Genomic DNA, 27,115 nt, shown 5'->3' on the forward strand with positions numbered 1-27,115 from the left:
GTCACATAGTATCACACTCAGGTGTGAAGGGACACTTTATGACCCTTTGTCTTAGGGAGAGAGAGAGAGAGTGCTAATTTGATATAGAGCAGACCTAACCCACTCTATGATATTAGTCAAAACAGGAACATTTTACATATGGCTATAAATGAATAAGGACATTATCTCAAAAGAGAAAAATGTCCTTGTGTGCTACTTATATCCCCCCAATAGAAACCCCATACTTTAACAATGACAGCTTCTCCATCCTAGAGGGGGAGAAAAACAATTTCCAGGCTCAGGGACATGTACTAGTCTGTGGCAATATAAATGCCAGAACTGGACAAGAACCCGACACCCTCAGCACACAGGGGGACAAACAACTATCTGGAGGTGACAGCATTCCCTCCCCCATATACCCCCCTAGACACAACTACGACAACATAACCAACAGAAATGGGTCACAACTCCTGCAGCTCTGTCGCATGCTGGGTATGTACATAGTTAATGGTAGGCTTCGAGGGGACACCTATGGTAGGTACACCTATAGCTCATCTCTTGGCAGTAGTACTGTAGACAACTTTATCACTGACCTCAATCCAGAGTCTCTTAGAGCGTTCAGTCAGTCCACTGACACCCCTATTAAATCACAGCAAAATCACACTCTACTTGAACAGACCTATGGTCAATCATGAGGCGTCAAAGCCAAAGGAACTGAATGATATTAAGAAATTCTAGCGATGGAAGGAAAATTGTGTGGAAATCTACCAAAAAACAATTAGGCAACAACAAATTCAATCCATCCCAGACAAAAGGTTTGACTGTAATAGTGAAGGTGTAAACTTGGCATTAGAAAACCTAAACAGTATATTTTATCTCTCGGCTTCCCTATCAAATCCCAAAATTTGAACAACAATGACAAATGGTTTGATGAAGAATGCAAAAACCTAAGAAAGAAATTGAGAAACCTATTCAACCAAAAAAGAGAAAACCTGAGCCTACGTCTTCACTATGGTGAATCACTAAAACAATAAAGAAATACACTACGGAAAAAGGAGGAACAGCATGTCAGAAATCAGCTCAATTTAATTGAAGAATCCATAGAATCTAACCACTTCTGGGAAAATTGGAAAACTCTAAACAAACAACAACACAAAGAGTTATCAATCCTGTCCTGCAGGTGTGATGTTCGGATGTACTGATCCTGTGCAGGTGTCGTTACACGTGGTCTGCCACTGCAAAGACGATCAGCTGTCCATCCTGTCTCCCTGTAGCTCTGTCTTAGGCGTCTCACAGTACAGACATTGCACTTTATTGCCCTGGCCACATCTGCAGTCCTCATGCCTCCTTGCAGCATGCCTAAGGCACGTTCATGTAGATGAGTAGGAACCCTGGGCATCTTTCTTTTGTTGTATTTCAGAGTCAGTAGAAAGGCCTCTTTAGTGTCCTAAGTCTTCATAACTGTGACCTTAATTGCTTACCGTCAGTAAGCTGTTATTGTCTTAAAGACCAATCCACAGGTGCATGTTCATTAATTGTTTATGGTTCATTGAACAAGCATGGGAAACAGTGTTTAACCTCTAGCGACGAGCAATCCCGTATCCGGGATCGTAATTATAGCCTCAAGCTCATTACCATAACGCAACGTTAACTATTCATGAAAATCGCAAATGAAATGAAATAAATATATTGGCTCTCAAGCTTAGCCTTTTGTTAACAACACTGTCATCTCAGATTTTCAAAATATGCTTTTCAACCATAGCTAAACAAGCATTTGTGTAAGAGTATTGATAGCTAGCATAGCATTAAGCCTAGCATTCAGCAGGCAACATTTTCACAAAAACAAGAAAAGCATTCAAATAAAATCATTTACCTTTGAAGAACTTTGGATGTTTTCAATGAGGAGACTCTCAGTTAGATAGCAAATGTTCAGTTTTTCCAAAAATATTATTTGTGTAGGAGAAATCACTCCATTTTGTTAATCACCTTTGGCTAAGGAAAAACCCCGAAAATTCAGTCATTATAACGCCAAACTTTTTTCCAACATAACTCCATAATATCGACAAAAACATGGCAAACATTGTTTAGAATCAATCCTCAAGGTGTTTTTCACATATCTATTCGATGATATATCATTCGTGGAAGTTTGGTTTCTCCTCTGAACCACATGGAAAAATGCATGCAGCTGGAGTTTACGCAATAATTTCGACAGGGGACACCAAGCGGACACCTGGTAAATGTAGTCTCTTATGGTCAATCTTCCAATGATATGCCTACAAATACGTCACAATGCTGCAGACACCTTGGGGAAACGACAGAAAGTGTAGGCTCATTCCTTGCGCATTCACAGCCATATAAGGAGACATTGGAACAAAGCGCATTCAAAATCTGGGGCATTTCCTGTTTGAAATTTCATCTTGGTTTCGCCTGTAGCATCAGTTCTGTGGTACTCACAGATAATATCTTTGCAGATTTGGAAACGTCAGAGTGTTTTCTTTCCAAAGCTGTCAATTATATGCATAGTCGAGCATCTTTTCGTGATAAAATATCCTGTTTAAAACAGGAATGTTTTTCATCCAAAAATGTTAATAGAGCCCCCTAATGCATAACTGGGTTTACCCTTTACAATTAAGATATGTAAGGTTATTTGGATTTTTACGAATTATCTTTGAAAGACAGGGTCCTAAAAAAGGGACGTTTCTTTTTTTGCTGAGTTAACAAATCTTAGAATCAACTATTAAAGATTACCAGATCCCACTGGATTCTCCAATTACATTGAGTGAACTACAGGACAAAATACAAACCCTCCAACCCAAAAAGGCCTGTGGGGTTGATGGTATCCTAAATGAAATGATCAAATATACAGACCACAAATTCCAATTGGCTATACTTAAACTCTATAACATCATCCTCAGCTCTTGCATCTTCCCCAATATTTGGAACCAAGGACTGATTACCCCAATCCACAAAAGTGGAGACAAATTTGACCCCAATAACTACCGGGGGATATGCATCAACAGCAACTCTCGGAAAATCCTCTGCATCATTAACAGCAGACTCGTACATTTCCTCAGCGAAAACAATGTACTAAGCAAATGTCAAACTGGCTTTTTACCAAATTATCGTACGACAGACACCAGTCTCACAAGTCCTCAACTGGCAGCTTCATTAAATAGTACCCGCAAAACACCAGTCTCAACATCAACAGTGAAGAGGCGACTCCGGGATGCTGTCCTTCTAGGCAGAGTTGCAAAGAAAAAAGCCCTATCTCAGACTGGCCAATAAAAATAAAAGATTTAAGTGGGCAAAAGAACACAGACACTGGACAGAGGAGCTCTGCCTATAAGGCCAGCATCCTGGAGTTGCCTCTTCACTATTGATGTTGAGACTGGTGTTTTGCGGGTACTATATCATGAGGCTGCCAGTTGAGAACTTGTGAGGCGTCTGTTTCTCAAACTAGACACTCTAATGTACTTGTCCTCTTGCTCAGTTATGCACTGGGGCCTCCCACTCCTCTTTCTATTCTGGTTAGGGCCAGTTTGTGCTGTTCTGTGAAAGGAGTAGAACATCTTCAGTTTCTTGGCAATTTCTCACATGGGATAGCCTTCATTTCGGAGAACAAGAATAGACTGACGAGATTCAGAAGAAAGTGCTTTGTTTCTGGCCATTTTGAGCCTGCAATCGAACGCACAAATGCTGATGCTCCAGATACTCAACTAGTCTAAAGAAGGCCTTATTTATTGCTTCTTTAATCAGAACAGTTTTCAGCTGTGCTAACATAATTGCAAAAGGGTTTTCTAATGATCAATTAGCCTTTTAAAATGATAAACTTGGAATAGCTAACACAATGTGCCATTGGAACAGAGGAGTGATGGTTGCTGATAATGGGCGTCAGTAGATATTTCATTAAAAATCAGCCTTTTCCAGCTACAATAGTCATTTACAACATTAACAATGTCTACACTGTATTTCTGATTAGTTTGATGTTTTTTATTGGACAAAAAATAGATTTTCTTTAAAAAACAAGGACATTTCAAAGTGACCCCAAACTTTTGAACGGTAGTGTGTATTTCAACAAATTGGCTGTTGCACCCAGCGTCACCCTACTAGATTCTGAAGTCAAATGTCTACTGTTTGCTGATGATCTGATTCTTCTGTCCCCAACCAAGGAGGGCCTACAGCAGCACCTAGAACTTCTGCACAGATTCTGTCAGACCTGGGCCCTGACAGTAAATCTCAGTAAGACAAAAATAATAGTGATCCAAAAAAGGTCCATTTGCCAGGACAACGAATACAAATTCCATCTAGACACCGTTGCCCTAGAGCACACCAAAAATTCTATACATACCTCAACCTAAATATCAGCGCCACAGTAACTTCCACAAAGCTTCCACGATCTGAGAGACAAGGCAAGAAGGGCCTTCTATGCCATCAAAAGGAACATAAAATTCGACATACCAATTAGGATCTGGCTAAAAATACTTGAATCCGTTATAGAACCCATTGCCCTTTATGGTTGTGAGGTTCTCTCACCAACCAAGAATTCACAAAATGAGACTAACACCAAATCGAGTCACTGCATGCAGAATTCTGCCAAAATATCCAGTGTACAACGTAAAACACCAAATAATGCATGCAGAGCAGAATTAGGCCGATACCTAATGCTATAAAGTAGAATGCTATTTGGCCCTAAACAGAGTACACAGCGGTAGAATACCTGACCCAAAATGAAGGAAGTCTTTGACTATATACCGACTCAGTGAGCATAGACTTGCTATTGAGAAAGGCCGCCGAAGGCAGACCTGGCTCTCAAGAGAAGACAGGCTTTGCACACTACCCACAAAATGAGGTGAAACATGAGCTGCACTTCCTAACCTCCTGCCAAATGTATGACCATATTAGAGACACATATTTCCCTCAGATTACACAGACCCACAAAGAATTTGAAAACAAATCCAATTTTGATAAACTCCCATATCTTTTGGGTGAAATATCACAGTGTGCAATCACAGAATCAAGATTTGTGACCTGTTGCCACAAGAGAAGGGCAACCAGTGAAGAACAAACACCATTGTAAATACAACATATATTTATGTTTATTTATTTTCCCTTTTGTACTTTAACTATTTGCACATCACTACAACACTGTATATAGACATAATATGACATTTGAAATGTCTTTATTCTTTTGGTAACATATGTTTCCCATGCCAATAAAGCCCCTTAAATTTAAATTGAATTGAGAGAGAGCTTGGAGAAACTCAGTAGTCCATAACAGTTCAGTATTATAGACAGACAGTAAAAGGATGATCAACATTGTTCAACATATGACATTAAAACAAGATGACGCTACAAGATGAACATTTCTATGGCAGGTTCAATTTAATTCCAGCCTCACTTTAGTTTTATGAAATAGAGAGACCTAGCTTTAAAATAACTTTAATTACCATAAGCAATTCCAGCGGCTTAATATATGTGGGTTTGGTGTTGCCAATAGCTCAGTGTAGAATACTGTTGTTTGTCTCTTGTTGGTGACTGCATGGAGAGGGAAGGAAATTCACAAATTAGTGTTGTCTGATGGAAATGTGTGAATTGCTGTTGTTAAGCTGCTGCAATAATGAGGTTATGATGGCAGACTACTCATGGCACATTATTTAGCCTAGAGCCTGTATAAACTCACAGAACAGTTGGTTGGTGAAAATGGTGCTAAATTGAATAATTAATTTTACAATCTGTGGATATTTGACATTGTATTTGACATTGTCAAATATCCATTTAGTGCTGGTGGAAGAGTTTCCAGCTGTTGTGTTAGTTAGCTGGTTTAATGTGACACATACAGGGGTTCCTGTGGCATTGGCTGACCTCTCTCTTGTAGCCTACACAGAATGTGGTTTTCAGATACAAAGACATTTCAGACAAGAGGTAATAATTTGACGGACAGAAGTGTGAATGTTGTTGTCTCTGGCTGGAGCAAGCATAGGCCTTTGTCTTCCCAGTTGATTGCTTTTGCTTGCAGTGTGCTGTCTGTTTGTGCTGCAGCTAGCATTAGCCAGCCCATCAGGCATCTCTCAGGGATATTTAATTGCCATGAAAAAGATTACCCCCACATACAAATATCCCACCCCACAGCTAAAATCCCACCATAGATCTATAGGCGCCTCCCCAACCATGCGCAGTCCACAGCAACAACCACTGTTAATCCAGGAACCTTTTCTCATTGTTGGCTAGAGGTGCTCATCCAAGGAGCCAGCTGTAGTAGAGTACATCTAAGGGTGGCCAGCCAGCCAGTCGCTCTCTGCACTATACTGACTTTGGCTTCTGGTTGCATGGAAGCAGCATGGAGCCTCTGTTGTTGTCAGAGCAGAGGGAAGAAAGAAAGAAAATAGATCTTTGAATACCTTTCATCAGGCCAGGAGTCAGAGAGAAAGAATAGCACTCCCTCATTATGCCGTATCGTGTGGAGATGAGAGCGGTTGGTTGGTGCGTGGTCGTGGAATGGCACGGCGGGAGAACACCTCCACAATGGCACCAGGTATGCAGAGAGCACATGGAGGGAAGGTGGATTAATTATACATGCAAGTACAATACAGTAGCTCCCTGCCTGCCTGCTGTCTCTGTGCCCAGCCGGTCTCAGACTAAAGGCTTGCACACATCGCACCGAATGTGGATCTACCATTCGCCTGACGATTGTTCAGCGTGCTGTTTCAGGGACCACCTGCTGTAGACGTCAAACTGCCAACATTTTTCATGCGTTTCTACATGTAAAATCGCTGCGCAATCAGTTTGCAAATGACATTCAGAGGTGCTAAGTACTCTTGGCCAGCAAACGCTATTGGTCTGTCTGAGCCCTAAGGCTGTGTGTTTATAGGATCTAAAGTACTGAAAAACTCAGGTCCCAGAGGTTATGCAGACTGGAGCTCTGGTGTTTTTGATGAGGCTAGTATAGTTCAATAATCTCCTGTATAGGCCTTGTATTACTTAGAAGGGTTAAAGACTCGTTGACATCACAACTTGAAGAGGGAGTTTGAAATACTAACAAGCTGCATTTAACCTTTTGATGAATCAAGTATTGTTGTATAAAACAGGTTAATTTAGGAAAACCATTGTTGTTTGTGCTAAAGTACTGTACAGGTCATTCTATACTCAACTACTGTACACTGTTCATATGTGTTAGTGGCTACCTGCATTTTTTTATAGGCTCCTTCACAATCCAAACTAGGGTTTTAATTGCCATCTGTCTTTCATCATGTAGAGAGCAAGGCTGGGAGGTCAACCTCTTTAAGAGTCTACTGGGATATGTGCTAATAGTGCTCACGGAAATGTTTTGGATAATTGTATAATCGAGCCATAATTGGTACTATATCAGATCTTCTATAGCACATGCTTTTATCTGCTACTTTGAGAGTTTTTCTTCTGTAAAGTACTGTACATACATTCTATACTGTATGCTATTTCAGATAAAATCCTTCAGATATAGTCCTGAATCACAGGTTCAAACCAGTGCTTTAATCAAAACTAAAGGTATTTGGATAAAGGTTAACTCCATATGATTTATTCAAATGACATATTTCACGTGTAAGATTTGTGTTTAAATATGCATAGTTCATCTCATGGCAGCTGGGCATTTTTTGCATGGATTGATTCAACCCAGCTGAATGATTTATGATGAATGAAAAGGCATCTTTAATTTACTGAGGAGAGGTAAATAACACCAGCCACTCACTGCAAAATGGAGGACGCTTTCTTTACAGGCCAATCACAACAAGCCATCAAATAATTCCTCTAAAATCACTTCTTGATTTTACAGGTCTTTGAACTTTGAGGGGGTTAGGGTTGAGTGATGGATCAAATGAGTTACTATGTGGCCTTAAGGGGTGTTTTGATGTAGCACAAAGGAGAAGAGGGGAGATGGTGACACGCTTCGTCACCCTTACACACACATTCATTATTGACGCTCCACAGTGTGCCGCGTCCCTACCCTACTCTACCCGTGGGTCGGTGTGGTGTGTCTGGGCCAGCTGTCTAGTGGGCTGGGCTCTGTGTACTGGAACAGATAGGATTATTTTATTGACCCTGCAGGTACAGGGTTCCCCCTCACCTCTACAGGCTGGCTAGCAACCCCTTCTAAACTCAAATGACACTAGTCAGCTCACATACAGTACATGTAGATGAATAGGGAGAGAGGACCGAGAGGACCAAGAGAGGACCGAGAGAGGACCGAGAGAGGTGGAAAGGAGGAGAAAGTGAAAAGAGGGACTGAGAGGTGGCTAAAGGAGAGGAAAGTCCAGAGAGAGGGCTTGGTGTGTTTTATATTGTCCAGGGTGTGAGGACTGGGCTGTTGGTGAATGTAGCCTACGTACACTATGACAGCCATGATGGAGCCATGTGGTCAGCCAGCCGAGTGTCCATGCAGCCACCCAGCAGCGCTACAGGCTGAGGAGGAGAGGAGCTCCCTGGCTCCTGTCCCTGCATGGTGAGGTCAGAAGCCCAGTGACCTGACCTCTATCAGACCAGATTAGAGATCAGATCCCCAGCACGACACAATGCACCGCTGACCTCAGAGCAGCCACCAATTAGACTCAGAACATGCCGTCAGAAGAGAACACCCTGTCCAGGAGGACAAGGAGAGAGTGTGGAGGAGCAGGCAGAGCCCAGATCTCTGTCTGTACAATGTCCATAAAATACCACACCTATTTCCCATAGATTTTTCACCCAGTAAAATACTACTTGAGTAAAAGTCTAAAACTATTTGGTTTTAAATATACTTAAATATCAAAAGTAAATGTAATTGCTAAAGTATCAAAAGTAATAGTATAAGTAATTTCTTAAGCCAACCGGATGGCACAATTTTCTTGTTTTTTATTTATTTAGCCAGGTGCACACTCCAACATTCAGACATCATTTACAAATAAAGCATTTGTCTATAGTGAGTCCGTCAGATCAGAGGCAGTAGGGATGACCAGGGATGTTCTCTTGCAAAGTATGTGAGTAGGACAATTTCCCTGTGATGCTAAGCTGTTACGGTTTTCTAGGTGTGAAGGAGAGTCGGACCAAAATGCAGCGTGTAGATTGCGATCCATGTTTAATGACAAACACTAAACACTACAAAACGTAACGAAAACCGAAACAGCCTATACTTGTGTAAACTAACACAGATCAAGGACATCAGGACACTAAGGACAATCACCCACACCAAACTCAAAGAATATGGCTGCCTAAATATGGTTCCCAATCAGAGACAACGATAAACACCTGCCTCTGATTGAGAACCACTTCAGACAGCCATAGACTTATCTAGAACACCCCACTAGCTACAATCCCCCATATATACACACCACATACAAAAACCCATGCCACACCCTGGCCTGACCAAATAAATAAAGATAAACACAAAATACTTCGACCAGGGCGTGACATAAGCATTCAAAATGTAACGAGTACTTTTATGTGTCCGTGAAAATGCACGGAGTAAAAAGTTATTGGAGTAAGTTATATGGAGTAAAAAATTATTTTCTTTAGGAATGTAGTGAAGTAAAAGTAAAAGTAGTCAAAAATATAAATAGCAAAATAAAGTATAGATACAATTAGTTTTTTAAGTGGTACTTAAAGTCATTGTACTACACCATTGCCCACTGGGCACACACTGGTTGAATTTCAATGAAATTTTGTTGATCCAACGTGAAATAGATGTTGAATTGACGTCTGTGCCCAGTGAGAAGCCACATGGCAAGAATGATCCTATCCATAGTTTTTCTATTGAACTGGGAAACACAGTCTATGTCACCAGAGGATCCAGAACCCCCTCCCATTAAAAAGGAGGACACACATTCTCATCTGTAAGTTGTGCCTTATTTAGCATTCTAAATATGAGAGTCAGGAGAAATTTGATTTGTCGGGGCAAAGTGATGGTGACTGTGTGTTTCTGGAGAATGGAGGGAGAGCCAGCTCCTTCAGATCAGCAGGGCTGGGAAGGGAACGTGTGGAGCTGAGCTGGGCTGGGAAGGGAACGTATGAAGCTGGGCTGGGCTGAGCTGGGCTGGGAAGGGAACGTGTGGAGCTGAGCTGGGCTGGGCTGGGAAGGGACCGTGTGAAGCTGGGCTGGGCTGGGCTGGGAAGGGAACGTGTGATGCTGGGCTGAGTTGGGCTGGGCTGGGCTGGGAAGGGAATGTGTGGAGCTGAGCTGGACAGGGCTGGGCTGGGAAGGGAACATGTAGAGCTGAGCAAGGCTGGGCTGGGAAGGGAACGTGTGGAGCTGGTCTGGGAAGGGCTAGGAAGGGAACGTGTGGAGCTGGGCTGGGCTGAGCTGGGCTGGGAAGGGAACGTGTGAAGCTGTGCTGGGCTGGGCAGGGTTGGCCTGGGAAGGGAAGGGAATGTGTGAAGATGGGCTGGGCTGGGCTGGGCTGGGCTGGGCTGGGCTGGGCTGGGCTGAGCTGGGAAGGGAACGTGTGGAGCTGGGCAGGGCTGTGCTGGGAAGAGAACCTGAGAAGATGGGCTGAGCTGGGCTGGGCTGGGATGGGAACGTGTGGAGCTGGGCTGGGCTGGGCAGGGTGGGGCTGGGAAGGGAAGGGAATGTGTGAAGATGGGCTGGGCTGGGCTGGGCTGGGCTGAGCTGGGAAGGGAACGTGTGGAGCTGGGCAGGGCTGTGCTGGGAAGAGAACCTGAGAAGATGGGCTGGGCTGGGATGGGAACGTGTGGAGCTGGGCTGGGCTGGGCAGGGTTGGGCTGGGAAGGGAAGAGAATGTGTGAAGCTGGACTGAGCTGAGCTGAGCTGGGAAGGGAACGTGTGGAGCTGGGCAGGGCTGGGAAGGGAACGTTTGAAGCTGGGCTGAGCTGAGCTAGTCTGGGAAGGGAACGTGTGAAGCTGGGCTGAGCTGAGCTGGGCTGGGAAGGGAACGTGTGAAGCTGGGCTGGGTGGGGCTGGGCTGGGAAGGGAACTTGTGGAGCTGGGCTGAGCTGGGCGGTGCTGGGAAGGGAACGTGTGGAGCTGGACTGGGCAGGGCTGGACTGGAAACGTGTGGAGCTGGGCTGGGCTGGACTGGGAAGTGAATGTGTGGAGCTGGGCTGAGCAGGGTTGGGCTGTTTGCCTTCATCACAAACATCAGGCTGCCTGTTTCAATGACTTCGCCTCAGGTTCAGAAGCTTAATGTATACATGCATATACACTGAGTGTGCAAAGCATTAAGGACACCTCCTCTTTTCATGACATAGACTGACCAGGTGAATCCAGGTGAAAGCTATTACCCCTTATTGATGTCAACTCCACTTCAATCAGTGTATATGAAGGGTAGAAGACAGGTTAAAGAAGGATTTTTAAGCCTTGGGACAATTGAGACAGATTGTGTATGTGTGCCATTCAGAGAGTGAAGTGCCTTTGAACGGGGTATGGTAGTAGGTGCCACGGGTTGGTGTCAAGAACTATTTTGAAGGGGGGTGTATAAGAATACTCTGTGTATAATAGTACTGTATGTCTGGAGGATCTGTTACAGACTAACATTGATAGAAGAACAGTGACAGAATATCTCTGAGTGCTGTGAAATCAGAAGCCAGATAGTGGAGAAGGAGTCCGAGGCAAGGAGAGACTAATAGAAAAAAGAGCGAGATAGGAGAGGGAAAGACAATAGATTTTCTTTCATTTTGATTTTCTGCTGCAGTCTGCTGAGCCCCTGTCTTCTCTCTTGCATCCCCTCTTCCTGCTCTTCAGTCTGTCATAACACAATAACAGAGGTCTGACAGCTTCAAAGACACTGGATGAGCATGGAGGTGCTTGGGGAGAAAATTGCTGCAGAACACAGGCAGCTCAGCGGCAAGAGAGAAAAAACATTTTGTCTCGCTCAAGATGGATTCCACTCTGAGATTGCAGGGTACCAAAGACAGAATCAAAATGGAGAACTCGAAAGGAAAAAAATAAAGGCTTTTTAGACATAATTGCTTTTGGTCTATGTTGGTGATATCAAATACTCTGATACAAATCACACAATTGTATATGTTCACTTTGATTGCACAATGTATTGTGTACAAACAGCCCACAATGTATTGTGTACAAACAGCCCACAATGTATTGTGTACAAACAGCCCACAATGTATTGTGTACAAACAGCCCACAATGTATTGTGTACAAACAGCCCACAATGTATTGTGTACAAACAGCCCACAATGTATTGTGTACAAACAGCCCACAATGTATTGTGTACAAACAGCCCACAATGTATTGTGTACAAACAGCCCACAATGTATTGTGTACAAACAGCCCACAATGTATTGCGCAATCAATATTGAATATTGAAGAAGTAAATCATACATATCATTTATGAATATAAATATGAAAGAGATCTAATTTTGCTGCAGGGGTTATTATTGATGTACCTGTTCTCTTCAAACTTAAAAGAATCGCCTGGCAATGATAAGGACATGCACACACACCTCCCTCTCTCCCTCCCTCTATGGATCTCACTGCTGGTTGCCCGTCTCACACAATTGCATTGAAACCAGGAGCTAGAAGCTCCTTCAGGATATCAAATCCATGAACTCTGGTGTCTATTCTAACTAGGTCAACTTTTACATAAGCTGCAGACTCTTTCTCCCTCTCCTCTCTCTTGATATTTTCACTACCAATCTACACTACATTTACACACTACCAATCTATACCAATCCCCATTATGACAAAGCAAAAACAGATTTAAAAAAAAATGTTTGCAAATGCATTACAAATAAAAAACAGAAATATCACATTTACACAAGTATTCAGGCCCTTTACTCAGTACTTTGTTGAAGCGCCTTTGGCAGCGATTACAGCCTCGAGTCTTCTTGGGTATGATGCTACAAGTTTGGCACACCTGTATTTGGGGAGTTTCTCTCATTCTTCTTTGCAGATAATCTCAAGATCTGTCAGGTTGGATGGGGAGTGTCGCTGCACAGCTATTTTCAGGTCTCTCCAGAGATGTTTGATCGGGTTCAAGTCTGGGCTCTGGCTGGACCACTCAAAGAAATTGAGAGACTTGTCCCGTAGCCACTCCTATATTGTCTTGACTGTGTGCTTAAGGTCGTTGTCCTGTTGGCAGGTGAACCTTCGCCTTAGTCTGAGGTCCTGAGCACACTGGAGCAGGTTTTCATGAAGGATCTCTCTGTACTTTGCTGGGTTAATGTTTCCCTCAATCCTGTGTAGTCTCCCAGTCCCTGCCAGTGAAAAACGTCCCCTCAGGATGGTGCTGCTGCCACCACCATGCTTCACTATAGGGATGGTGCCAGGCTTCCTCCAGGCATGACACTTTGCATTCAGACCAAAGAGTTCAATCTTGGTTTCATCAGACCAGAGAATCTTGTTTCTCATGGTCTGAGAGTTTTTAGGTGCCTTTTAGAAAACTTGAAGCGGGCTGTCATGTGCCTTTTACTGAGGAGTGGCTTCACTCTGGTCACTCTTCCATAAAGGCCTGATTGGTGGAGTGCTGCAGAGATGGTTGTCCTTCTGGAATGTTCTCCCATCTCCACACAGGAACTCTGGAGCTCTGTCAGAGTGACCATCGGGTTCTTGGTCATCTCCCTGACCAAGGCCCTTCTCCTCTGATTGCTCAGTTTGGCCGGGCAACCAGCTCTAGGAAGAGTCTTGGTGGTTCCACACTTCTTCCATTTACAGTTGAAGTCGGAAGTTCACATATACCTTAACCAAATAAATTTAAACTCAGTTTTTCACAATTCCTGACATTTAATCATTAAAAAAATTACCTGTCTTAGGTCAGTTAGGATCACCACTTTATTTTAAGAATGGGAAATATCAGAATAATAGTAGAGGGAATTATTTATTTCAGCTTTTATTTCTTACATCACATTCGCATTGGGTCAGAAGTGTACATACACTCAATTAGTATTTGGTAGCATTGCCTTTAAATGGTTTAACTTGGGTCAAACATTTCGGGTAGTCTTTCACAAGCTTCCCACAATAAGTTGGGTGAATTTTGGCCGATTCCTCCTGACAGAACTGTTGTAACTGAGTCAGATTTGTAGGCCTCCTTGCTCGCACACGCTTTTTCAGTTCTGCCCACAAATTTTCTATAGGATTGAGGTCAGGACTTTGTGTTGGCCACTCCAGTACCTTGACTTTGTTGTCCTTAAGCCATTTTACCACAACTTTGGAAGTATGCTTGGGGTCATTGTTCATTTGGAAGGCCCATTTGCGACCAAGCTTTAACTTCCTGACTGATGTCTTGAGATGTTGCTTCAATATATCCACATAATTCTTCTCCTCATGATGCCATCTATTTTGTGAAGTGCACCAGACCCTACTGCAGCAAAGCACCCCCACAACAATGGATGGTGTTCTTCGGCTTACAAGCCTCCCCCTTTTCCTCCAAACATAACGATGGTCATTATGGCCAAACAGACCAGAGGACATTTCTCCAAAAAGTACGATCTTTGTCCCCATGTGCAGTTGCAAACCGTAGTCTGGCATTTTTTTGATGGTTTTGGAGCAGTGGCTTCTTCCTTGCTGAGCAGCCTTTCAGGTTGTGTTGATATTGGACTCGTTTTACTGTGGATATAGATACTTTTGTACCTGTGTCCTCCAGCATCTTCACAAGGCTCGTACTGTTAGGTGACCCAAACTGGGACATGCTTAACACCCCAAGCTGTCCTACAATCTAAGCTAGATCCCCTCAATCTCACACAAATTATCAATGTAAACACGGGCACCCTCATAGATATCATCCTGACCAACCTGCCCTCTAAATATACCTCTGATCTCTTCAACCAGGATCTCAGCGATCACTGCCTCATTGCCTGCGTCCGTAATTGGTCTGCGGTCAAACGACCACCACTCATCACTGTCAAACACTCCCTAAAACACTTCAGCGAGCAGGTCTTTCTAATCGACCTGGTCCGGGTATCCTGGAAGGATATTGACCTCATTCCGTCATTAGAGGATGCCTGGTTATTCTTTAAAAGTGCTTTCCTCACCATCTTAAACAAGCATGCCCAATTCAAAACAAATTGAACCAGGAACAGATATAGCCCTTGGTTCACTCCAGACCTGACTGCCCTTGACCAGCACAAAAACATCCTGTGGCATACCGCATTAGCATTGAACAGCCCCTGCGATATGCAACTTTTCAGGGAAGTTAGGAACCGATATCCACAGGCAGTGAGGAAAGCAAAGGCTTTTTCAAACAGAAATTTGCATCCTGTAGCACAAACTCCCAAAAGTTCTGGGACACTGTAAAGTCCATGGAGAATAGGAGCACCTCCTCCCAGCTGCCCACTGCACTGAGGCTAGGAAACACTGTCACCACCGATAAATCCACGATAATTGAGAATTTCAATAAGCATTTTTCTACAGCTGGCCATACTTTCCACCTGGCTACCCCTACCCCGGTCAACAGCCCTGCACCCCCCACAGCAACTTGCCCGAGCCTCCCCCATTTCTCCTTCACCCAAATCCAGATAGCTGATGTTCTGAAAGAGTTGCAAAATCTGGAACCCTACAAATCAGCTGGGCTAGACAATCTGGACCCTCTCTTTCTAAAATTATCCTCCGCAATTGTTGCAACCCCTATTACTAGCCTGTTCAACCTCTCTTTCATTTTGTCTGAGATCCCCAAAGATTGGAAAGCTGCCGCAGTCATCCTCCTCTTCAAAGGGGGAGACACTCTAGACCCAAACTGTTACAGACCTATATCTATCCTACCCTGCCTTTATAAGGTCTTCGAAAGCCAAGTTAACAAACAGATCACTGACCATTTCGAATCCCACCATACCTTCTCCGCTATGCAATCTGCTTTCTGAGCTGGTCTTGGGTGCGCCTCAGCCACGCTCAAGGTCCTAAACAATATCATAACCGCCATCGATAAGAGACAATACTGTGCAGTCGTATTCATCGACCTGGCCAAGGCTTTTGACTCTGTCAATCATCACATTCTTATCGGCAGACTCAACCGCCTTGGTTTCTCAAATGACTGCCTCGCCTGGTTCATCAACTACTTCTCAGATAGAGTTCAGTGTATCTAATCGGAGGGCATGTTGTCCGGACGTCTGGCAGTCTCTATGGTGGTGCCACAGGGTTCAATTCTCGGGCTGACTTTTTTCTCTGAATACATCAATGATGTCGCTCTTGCTGCTGGTATTTCTCTGATCCACCTCTACGCAGACGACACCATTCTGTATACTTCTGGCCTTTCTTTGGACACTGTGTTAACTAACCTCCAGACAAGCTTCAATGCCATACAACTCTCATTCCGTGGCCTCCAACTGCTCTTAAATGCAAGTAAAACTAAATGCATGCTCTTCAACTGATCGCTGCCCGCACCAGCCTGGCATCACTACTCTGGACGGTTCTGACTTCTGAATATGTGGACAATTACAAATACCTAGGTGTCTGGTTAGACTGTAAACTCTCCTTCCAGAGTCACATTAAGCATCTCCAATCAAAAATTCAATCTAGAATCGGCTTTCTATTTCGCAACAAAGCGTCCTTCACTCATGCTGCCAAACATACCCTCGTAAAACTGACTATCCTATCAATCCTTGACTTCGGCGATGTCATTTACAAAATAGCCTCCAACACTCTACTCAGCAAATTGGATGCAGTCTATCACAGTGCCATCGGTTTTATCACCAAAGCCCCATATACTACCTACCACTGTAACCTGTATGTTCTCGTTGGCTGGCCCTCGCTTCATATTCATCGCCAAACCCACTAGCTCCAGGTCATCTATAAGTCTTTGCTAGCCTCTAGTGACTCCCCATCCCGCATGCGGGAGCGTAATCATCGCCTGACACTAATTAGCATAACACAACGGACATAAATATCCCTAGAAAATATTCCTATTCATGAAAATCACAAATGAAATATATTGAGACACAGCTTAGCCTTTTGTTAATCACGCTGTCATCTCAGATTTTCTAAATATGCTTTACAGCCAAAGCTAGACAAGCATTTGTGTAAGTTTATCGATAGCATAGCATAGCATTTTGTCCAGCTAGCAGCAGGTAACTTGGTCACGGAAATCAGAAAAGCAATCAAATTAAATCGTTTACCTTTGATGAGCTTCGGATGTTTTCACTCACGAGAGTCCCAGTTAGATAGAAAATGTTCCTTTTTTCCCAAAATATTATTTTTTGTAGGCGAAATAGCTCCGTTTGTTCTTCACGTTTGGCTGAGAAATCGCCTGGAAATTGCAGTCACGAAAACGGAGAAAAATATTCCAAATTAGCTCCATAATATCGACAGAAACATGGCAAACTTTGTTTATAATCAATCCTCAAGGTGTTTTTCAAATATCTATTTGATAATATATCCATCGGGACAATTCGTTTTTCAGTAGGACCGATTGGAGTAATGGCTACCTCTGTATTTTACGCGAGAATCTCTCTGGCAGCATCAGGTGACCACTTGCGCAATGTAGCCGCTTACGGGTATTCTTCAACATAAATGCGTAAAACTACGTCACAATGCTGTAGACACCTTCGGGAATATGGAGAAAGAGTAATCTGGTTGATAGCCCATTCACAGCTCAATAGGGACTCATTGGAACGCAGCGCTTTCAAAACATGGGGCACTTCCGGATTGGATTTTTCTCAGGCTTTTGCCTGCAACATCAGTTCTGTTATACTCACAGACAATATTTTTACAGTTTTGGAAACTTTAGAGTGTTTTCTATCCTAAGCTGTCAATTATATGCATATTCTAGCATCATGTCCTGACAAAATATCCAGTTTACTACGGGAACGTTTTTTTCTCCAAAAATGAAAATACTGCCCTCCGAGTCACAACAGGCTAGGTAAACCCTGTCTTATCTCAGCTCACTGGTCATCATAGCAGCACCCACCCATAGCACAGGCTCCAGCAGGTATATTTCACTGGTCAACCCCAAAGCCAATTCCTCCTTTGACTGCCTTTTCTTCCAGTTCTCTGCTGCCAATGACTGGAACGAATTGCAAAAATCACTGAAGCTGGAGACCTCACTAACTTTAAGCATCAGGTGTCAAAGCAACTCACAGATCATTGCACCTGTACATAGCCCATCTGTAAATAGCCCATGCAACTACCTCATCCCCATATTGTTATTTATTTGTTTTGCTCCTTTGCACCCCAGTATCTCTGCTTGCACATTCATCTTCTGCACATCTATCACTCCAGTGTTAATTGCTAAATTGTAATTACTTCGCCACTACGGCCTATTTTTCGCCGTACCTCTCTAATCTTACCTCATTTGCACACGCTGTATATACTTTTAAAAATGTTGTGTTATTGACAGTACGTTTGTTTATTCCATGTGTAACTCTGTGCTGTTGTTTGTGTCGCACTGCTTTGCTTTATCTTGGCCAGGTCGCAGTTGCAAATGAGAACTTGTTCTCAACTGGCCTACCTGTTGTTCTGGGATTGATTTGCAATTTTCGCACCAAAGTACGTTGATCTCTAGGAGAGCGAATGCATCTCCTTCCTGAGTGGTATGACGGCTGCGTGGTCCCATGGTGTTTCTGCTTGCGTACTATTGTTTGTACAGATGAACGTGGTACCTTCAGGCATTTGGAAATTGCTCCCAAGGATAAACCAGACTTGTGGAGGTCTACAATTTTTTGGCTGATTTCTTTTGATTTTCCCATGATGTCAAGCAAAGAGGCACTGAGTTTGAGAGTAGGCCTTGAAATACATCCACAGGTACACCTCCAATTGACTCAAGTCATGTCAATTAACCTATCAGAATCTTCTAAAGCCATGACATAATTGTTGGGAATTTTCCAAGCTGTTTAAATGCACAGTCAACTTAGTGTATGTCAATTTATGATCCACTGGAATTGTGAATAAGTGAAATAATCTGTCTGTAAACAATTGTTGGAAAAATGACTTGTGTCATGCACAAAGTAGATGTTCTAACCGACTTGCCAAAACTATAATTTGTTAACAAGAAATTTGTGGAGTGGTTGAAAAATGAGTTTTAATGACTCCAACCTAAGTGTATATAAACTTCCGACTTCAGCTGTAAGTATGATGGAGGCCACTGTGTTCTTGGGGACCTTCAATGCTGCAGAAATTTTTTGGTACCTTTCCCCAGATCCATGCCTCGACACAATCCTGCCTCGGAGCTCTACGAACAATTCCTTCAACCTCCTATCTTAGTTTCTGACATGCACTGTCATCTGTGGGACCTTATATAGACAGGTGTGTGTCTTTCCAAATCATGTCCAATCAATTGAATTTACCACATTTGGACTCCAATCAAGTTGTAGAAACATCTCAAGGATGATCAATGGAAACAGGATGCACCTGAGCTCAATTTCAAATCAAATCAAATCAAATTTATTTATATAGCCCTTCGTACATCAGCTGATATCTCAAAGTGCTGTACAGAAACCCAGCCTAAAACCCCAAACAGCAAGCAGTGCAGGTGTAGAAGCACGGTGGCTAGGAAAAACTCCCTAGAAAGGCCAAAACGTAGGAATAAACCTAGAGAGGAACCAGGCTATGTGGGGTGGCCAGTCCTCTTCTGGCTGTGCCGGGTGGAGATTATAACAGAACATGGCCAAGATGTTCAAATGTTCATAAATGACCAGCATGGTCGAATAATAATAAGGCAGAACAGTTGAAACTGGAGCAGCAGCACGGCCAGGTGGACTGGGGACAGCAAGGAGTCATCATGTCAGGTAGTCCTGGGGCATGGTCCTAGGGCTCAGGTCCTCCGAGAGAGAGAAAGAAAGAGAGAAGGAGAGAATTAGAGAACGCACACTTAGATTCACACAGGACACCGAATAGGACAGGAGAAGTACTCCAGATATGACAAACTGACCCTAGGCACCCCGACACATAAACTACTGCAGCATAAATACTGGAGGCTGAGACAGGAGGGGTCAGGAGACACTGTGGCCCCATCCGAGGACACCCCCGGACAGGGCCAAACAGGAAGGATATAACCCCACCCACTTTTCCAAAGCACAGCCCCCACACCACTAGAGGGATATCTTTAACCACCAACTTCCAATTTCTAGTCTCATAGCAAAGGATCTGAATACTTATGTAAAAAAGGTATCTGTTTTTTATGTTTTATAAATTTACAGAAATGTCTAAAAACCTGTTTTCGCTTTGTCATAATGGTGTATTGTCTGTAGATTGATGAGGATTTTTTTTTTTAAATCCATTTGATAAAAAAGCTGTAATGTAACAAAATGTGGAAAAGGTCAAGGGGTCTGAATACTTTCTGAAGGCACTGTATTTGTAATTATTTATTAATATAAACAATAGATATTGAATTAATGATTAAATATGCCCATATTAAATTTAGGTTTTTCCGGTCCTTTTGTATATTTGACCAATTGGTAACTTTGTAAAAAAAAACACATACTGTTCATATGCTTGACTTGTCATTGATTCTCTGTACATTTCAGGCCACATGGGGCCTGTAAGCATGACGTTTTACAGTCTATTTTGATCAGGCTTTATCTAAAGACATCCTCCTCGTTGTCAGAGACAAGGCACAGCCCTGCTACTGTAGCTGGTTTTAACTGAAGCTGCCCCTGGCTGGTGTACCTTGGGACCTAAATGCTCACTAAGCCGTCTCTGTCGTAGCATGCTCGCCAAAGCACAGTGAAGACAATCTCTCTAAATTGCTTTTTCGATCAGTTTTGACATCAATCTGCTCTCATGGGGATAACGCATGGTTGCAAGAGGAAGGTATCATTCCTTATGGATGTTGACAACCCCACTCAGTCGGGTTTGATCCCCAGAATTAACATAATATTACTGCACAGACTGAACTGCTAGTGACACCCAAAGAGGATTTGGTTGCTGAAGCAGAGGTTCAGACCAGATAGATTACTGGAGCTAGGGAGGACAGAGGTCAAATGTGAAGGTTATTTCGGGTAAAAGGTCTTGGTATGATGTGTTCAAGGATATGCACTACATGACCAAAAGCATGTGGACACCTGCTTGTGGAACATCTCATTCTAAAATCATGGGCATTAGTATAGAGTTGGGCCCCCCTTTGCTGCTATAACAGCCTCCAACTCTTCTGGGAGGCTTTCCACTAAATGTTGGAACATTGCTGCAGGAACTTGCTTCCATTCAGCCACAAGTGCATTAGTAAGGTCGTCACTGATGTTTGGGCAATTAGGCCTGGCTCGCAGTCGGAAGTTCTTCCACATCGATCTCGACAAACAATGCTGAACCAGGAAAGGGCCTTTCCCAAACTGTTGCCTCAAAGTTGGAAGAGCAGAATTGTTTAGAATGTCATTGTATGCTGTAGCGTTAAAACTTCTTAGGGATAGGCGTCCCATCAATGGGACAGTTGTAAATCATGCGGCGCCTTCTGTCACCATCGCAGATTTTAGAGAAACAACAAATGTCGGTACATATAAGTGTCTTATATCGGCTTTAAGCTTAATTTCTTGTTAATATAACTGCACTGTCTAATTTACAGTAGCTATTACTGCGAACAAATGCCATGCTATTGTTTGAGGAGAGCTCCTTACAACAAAACACTTTTTTCACCGCGATAGGTTTGATAAATTCCCCTCTGAAGGTGAAATGTGTACTTACATTCTGAAATCTTGCTCTGATTTATCATCCAAATTGTCCCAGAGATAACATGAAGTGTCGTTTTGTTAGACAAAATCCTTTTTCATATCCTAAAAAGGTCCATATAGTATGAACAATCAATTTTGTATTTCCACTCGTTCTATTTGCAAAGAAAGGAATCTGTGAAAATCTAACCCTAAATGTTGTTTCAACCAGTCAAATCACGTCCGTTTGTATTCGTCAGAGTTCCTAGAACGTAACCAGACTTCACATATATATCATAAGGGGTGTGGTATATCCTATAGAACACCATGTTTGATCAGAGAGCGACGCCTTCATGGCATGCCGATGACGTGGGCGGTCTTCACTTGAACAACTCGGGGGCCAATCGGGGTCAAACAAAGATAGCTAGATAGCCAATGAGACCCTGTATCTGTCGTAAAATGTAGCTACTAACCTTGTACGACAGCATGCCTTTTCCTTTTGGACAAAAATTATAAGAATATTCAGAGTTATGAAGTTATGAAAACTGGTTGTTTTGCAAATGTTGAATTTATAATATGGCTACTAATACTGGAAAAGCTAAATCAAAGTCCAAGTATACAGATTTGACGATATTCTGACATAAAAATGTAATATGAATGCAAATGTCACCTCCACGATTTGCCCAAATGTACATGGGTGACTTCACACTAAATGGCATGTAGTTCGCTCATACTTTAAGTTATCCGTCTGAAACTTTTCACACACACTGCTTGTGGACACCATAGGAATTACAACCAGAGTCATGGCAGGAACTGGGTCCTTTCTGTTGCATTTCAAAGATGGTGGTAGAAATAAACAGTTGTTTTTTTCTTTGTATTTTCTTCTACCAGATTTATTGTGTTATATTATCCTACATTCAATTCAAATTTCCACAAACTTCAAAGTGTTTCCTTTTAAATGGTACTAATAATTGCTTCAGGGCTTGAGCTACAGGCAGTTAGATTAGGGTATGTCATTTAGGTGAAAATGTTAAAAAAGCCGGCTATCCCTAGATTTCCCATCATTAGAACTAAGGGGCCTAGCCCAAACTATAAAAAAGAGCCCCAGACCCTTATTCTTGCTCCACCAAACTTTACAGTTGGCACTATATATTGGGCCAGGTAGAGTAATGCTGGCATCTTCCAAACCCAGATTAGTCCATCGGACTGCCATGTGCTGAAGCGTGATTCATCACTCCAGTAAAGGCATTTTCACAGCTCCAGAGTCCAATGGTGGCGGCTTTACACCACTCCAGCCTATACTTGGCATTGCACATGGTGGTCTTAGGCTTGTGTGCGGCTGCTCAGCCATGGAAACCCATTTCATGAAGCTCCCGACGAAGAGTTATTGTGCTGATGTTGCTTCCAGAGGTAGTTTGGAACTTGGTAGTGAGTGTTGCAACTGAGGGCAGACGATTTTTACGCGCTACACGCTTCAGCACTCGCTGGTCCCGTTCTTTGAGCTTGTGTGGCCTAGCACTTTGTGGCTGAGCCGTTGTTGCCCCTAGACATTTCCACTTCACAATAACAGCTGTTACAGTTGACCGGGGCAGTTCTAGCAGGGCCGAAATTTGATCAACTGACTTGTTGGAAAGTCACTGAAAGTCACTGAGCTCTTCAGTACAACCATTCTACTGCCAATGTTTGTCTATGGCGATTTCACGGCTGTTTGCTCAATTTTATACACCTGTCAGCAACAGGTATGGCAGAAATAGCCGAATTCACTCATTTGAAGGAGTGTCCATATACGTTTGTATATACAGTGCATTTGAAAAGTATTCAGACCCCTTGACTTTTTCCACATTTTGTTACATCACAGCCTTATTCTAAAACATTGTTTAATTTAAATTTCCCTCCTCAATCTACACACAGTACCCCATAATGACAAAGCAGAAACAGATTTTTAGACATTTTTTCAAATGTATAACAAATAAAAAACTGAAGTATCACATTTACATAAGTATTCAGGCTCTTTACTCAGTACTTTGTTGAAGCATCTTTGGCAGCGATTACAGCCTTGAGTCTTCTTGGGTACGATGCTACACACTTGGCACACCTGTATTTGGGGAGCTTCTCCCATTCTTTACACATCCTCTCAAGCTTTGTCAGGTTGGATGGGGAGCGTCGCTGCACAGATATTTTCAGGTCTCTCCAGAGATGTTCGATCATGTTTAAGTCCGGGCTCTGGTTAGGCAACTCAAGGAAATTCAGAGACTTGTCCCGAAGCCACTCCTGCGTTGTCTTGGCTCTTTGCTTAGGGTCATTGTCCTATTTGAAGGTGAACCTTTACCCCAGTCTGATGTCCTGAGCGCTCTAGAGCATGTTTTCATCAAGGATCTCTCTGTACTTCGCTCCCTCAATCCTGACTAGTCTCCCAGTCCCTGCCGCTGAAAAACATTCCCTCACCATGATGCTGCCACCACCATACTTTACAGTAGGGATGGTTCCATGTTTCCTCCAGATGTGACGCTTGGCATTCAGGCCAAAGAGTTACATTTTGGTTTCATCAAACCAGAGAATCTTTAGGTTCCTTTTGGCAAACTCCATGTGCCTCTTCCTGAAGAGTGGCTTCCGTCTGGCCACTGTACCATAAAGACCTGATTGGTGGAGTGCTGCAGAGATGGTTGTCCTTCTGGAAGGTTCTCCCATCTCCATAGTGCAGGGCTATCCAAACCTATTCCTGGAGAGTTACGCTCCTGTAGGTTTTCACTCCAACCCCAGTGGTAACCAACCTGATTCAGCTTTTCAACCAGTTAATTATTACAATCAGGTGTGCTAGATGAGGGATGGAGTGAAAACCTACAGGACTGTAGCTCTCCAGGAATAGGGTTTGACAGCCCTGTCATAGATGAAGTCAAGAGCTCTTTCAGAGTGACCATTGGGTTCTTGGTCACCTCCCTGACCAATGCCCTTCGCCCCCGATTGCTCAGTTTGGCTGGGTGGCCACCTCTAGGAAGAGTCTTGGTGGTTCTGAACTTCTTCCATTTATAAGAATGATGGAGGACCCTGTGTTCTTGGGGACATTCAATGCTGCATTGTTTGGTACCCTTCCCTTGATCTGTGCCTCGACACAATCCTGTCTCGGACCTCTACGGACAATTCCTTCGACCTCATGGCTTGGTTTTTGCTCTGACATGCACTGTCAACTGTGGGACCTTATATGGACAGGTGTGTGCCTTTCCAAATCATGGCCAATCAGTTGAATTTACCACAGGTGGACTCCAATCAAGTTGTAGAAACATCTCAAGGATGATCAGTGGAAACAGCATGCACCTGATCTCATAGCAAAGGGTCTGAATACATATGTAAATAAGGTATTTCTGTTTTTATTTTTAATACATTTGGAAAAATGTCTTTAAACCTGTTTTCGCTTTGTCATTATGGTGTATTGTGTGTAGACTGAGGATTTTTTTTATTTAATCCATTTTAGAAAAGTCTGTAACGTAACAAAATGTCGAAAAAGTCAAGGGGTCTGAATACTTTCCAAATGCACTGTACAGTGTATACTGTATATATTAGATCATTCATGTTTGTGATTATCCAGGACCAGGTGTATTTTCTAACTGGATGGATAGTTTCCTATTGAGCTGATTGGCCAGACGACCTCCTGTATTTTTTTATGTGAATAACCCCTCCTCTCTCTTTTTCTCTTCTAGGACCTAGATTTCTCATCACAACCACAGGAGCCTTGTATATTCTGGATGTCCAGAATGAGGATGGATTGTATAACTACCGCTGCACCACACGGCATCGCTACACGGGCGAGACCAGGCAAAGCAACAGCGCCCGGCTTTTTGTGTCAGGTCAGTCTATGGTGCCCTAAATACCTTAAATAACGGTACTCCAGAAACATCTAGATTTCTGTACAGTACACAATGTTGCAGTAATACATCAGAAACTTCTGCATCTTCATATATTGCAATGTCCACAACACAGTGAATGCTATCGTAACACTATCTCTTCTAATAGTGAACTCTATTCTTATCATAACATATTCTCTCTATTATCTCTCATAAGATCCCACCAACTCAGAGCCGGGGATTCTGGATGGCTTTGACCGTCGGGAGGTCATGGCGTCCCATCGGGTAGAGCTGCCCTGTAAGGCGTCGGGCCATCCCATGCCCAAGTACCGCTGGCTGAAGGACAACAGCCCCCTGGAGCCAGACACACGTTTCCACCAGAGTGTCACGGGCTTGCTGATAGAGAGCGCCCAGCCCACCGACTCTGGCACCTACGTGTGTGAGGTGTGGAACAGCTATGGCAACGCTGAGGTGGTGGGCCGGCTGCTTGTCAAACGTGAGTCCAAACACCACATCACACTCACACATCAGGAGCTATCCCAGCCTGGGTACCATGTCTCTGTGTTAGCTGCTATAGCCCTGTCACTTTGTTTACCTATTTCTTTGATAATGTTCACACAACAAAATATTTATTTCACGGTATAACAATGTCATAGGCCTCCAGTTTGGTTTGTGGTTTTTGATGTGTGTTCTGTGTTTTCTCTGGTGTCCAGAGCCCCTGAAGGCAGTGGTCAGCCCACGAAAGGTGAAGGGCAGCGTGGGTAGTAAGGTGTCCTTGCATTGCAGTGTCAGTGGCTCTGATGAGTACGAGCTGTCGTGGTACCGTAACGGAGAGATCATCTATCCCGGCAACAACGTGCGGATCACAGGCATCAGCAGGGAGAACCTGATCATGGAGGGCATGGCCAAGAGCGACGGAGGGGCCTACCAATGTTTCGCCAGGAAGAACAAAATGTCCGCTCAGGATTTTGTTCCGGTCATCTTGGAGGGTGAGATACAGTAGTGGTTTCTTATAAAGATCAATGGTTTTATGGCAGTCATTCGATATATTTAAGATGTTGTAACAAGACAGTGGTTAGAATATGTTACCATGTGTACTGTACCGCTTGGCAGTTGACTGTAGCATGAGCGTTCACGGTTTTATGTTGTGTGCAGGGGCGCAACTTTTGTGTTAGAAGTGGGGGGGAGGCCTCCCAGGTGGCGCAGTGGTGAAGGGCGCTGTACTGCAGCGCCAGCTGTGCCACCAGAGACTCTGTGTTCGCGCCCAGGCTCTGTCGTAACCGGCCGCGACCGGGAGGTCCGTGTGGCGACGCACAATTTGCCTAGCGTCGTCCGGGTTATGGAGGGTTTGGCCGGTATGGAAATCCTTGTCTCATCGCGCACCAGCGACTCCTGTGGTGGGCCGGGCGCAGTGCACGCCTACTAAGGTTGCCAGGTGCACGGTGTTTCCTCCGACACATTGGTGCGGCTGGCTTCCGGGTTGGATGGCGCTGTGTTAAGAAGCCGTGCGGCTTGGTTGGGTTGTGTATCGGAGGACGCATGACTGTCAACCTTCGTCTCTCCCGAGCCCGTACGGGAGTTGTAGCGATGAGACAAGATAGTATCTACTAAACAATTGGATACCACGAAATTGGGGAGAAAAAGGGGTATTAAAATTCAACAACAAAAAACAACAAAAAAAGAAGTGTGGGGGGGGCGACATAATTATTATTACATTTTTTTATCCAGTCAGATAAACACAGCCTACCTGACCACTCTGAGGTGTCTGCATAATCCTAAAGTACACCATTGCCTTGTTTTGTGTCACATTCAAATGA

The 27,115-nt window shown here is 43.5% G+C and overlaps 1 protein-coding gene across 1 annotated transcript in view; it reads left to right on the top strand.

The window, feature by feature from the left end:
- The window catches only part of LOC112265581 (Down syndrome cell adhesion molecule homolog), a 132,961-nt gene that overhangs the window by 68,937 nt on the left and 36,909 nt on the right, over nt 1-27,115 (top strand). Inside the window, exons 4-6 of the mRNA XM_024443002.2 lie at nt 25,155-25,301; nt 25,516-25,794; nt 26,012-26,287. Coding sequence (XP_024298770.1) covers nt 25,155-25,301; nt 25,516-25,794; nt 26,012-26,287 — 702 coding nt within the window. The remainder of the gene's footprint in view (nt 1-25,154; nt 25,302-25,515; nt 25,795-26,011; nt 26,288-27,115) is intronic.

This window comes from Oncorhynchus tshawytscha, linkage group LG13 (assembly GCF_018296145.1).
Source record: "Oncorhynchus tshawytscha isolate Ot180627B linkage group LG13, Otsh_v2.0, whole genome shotgun sequence".
Taxonomy (NCBI): Eukaryota; Metazoa; Chordata; class Actinopteri; order Salmoniformes; family Salmonidae; genus Oncorhynchus; species Oncorhynchus tshawytscha.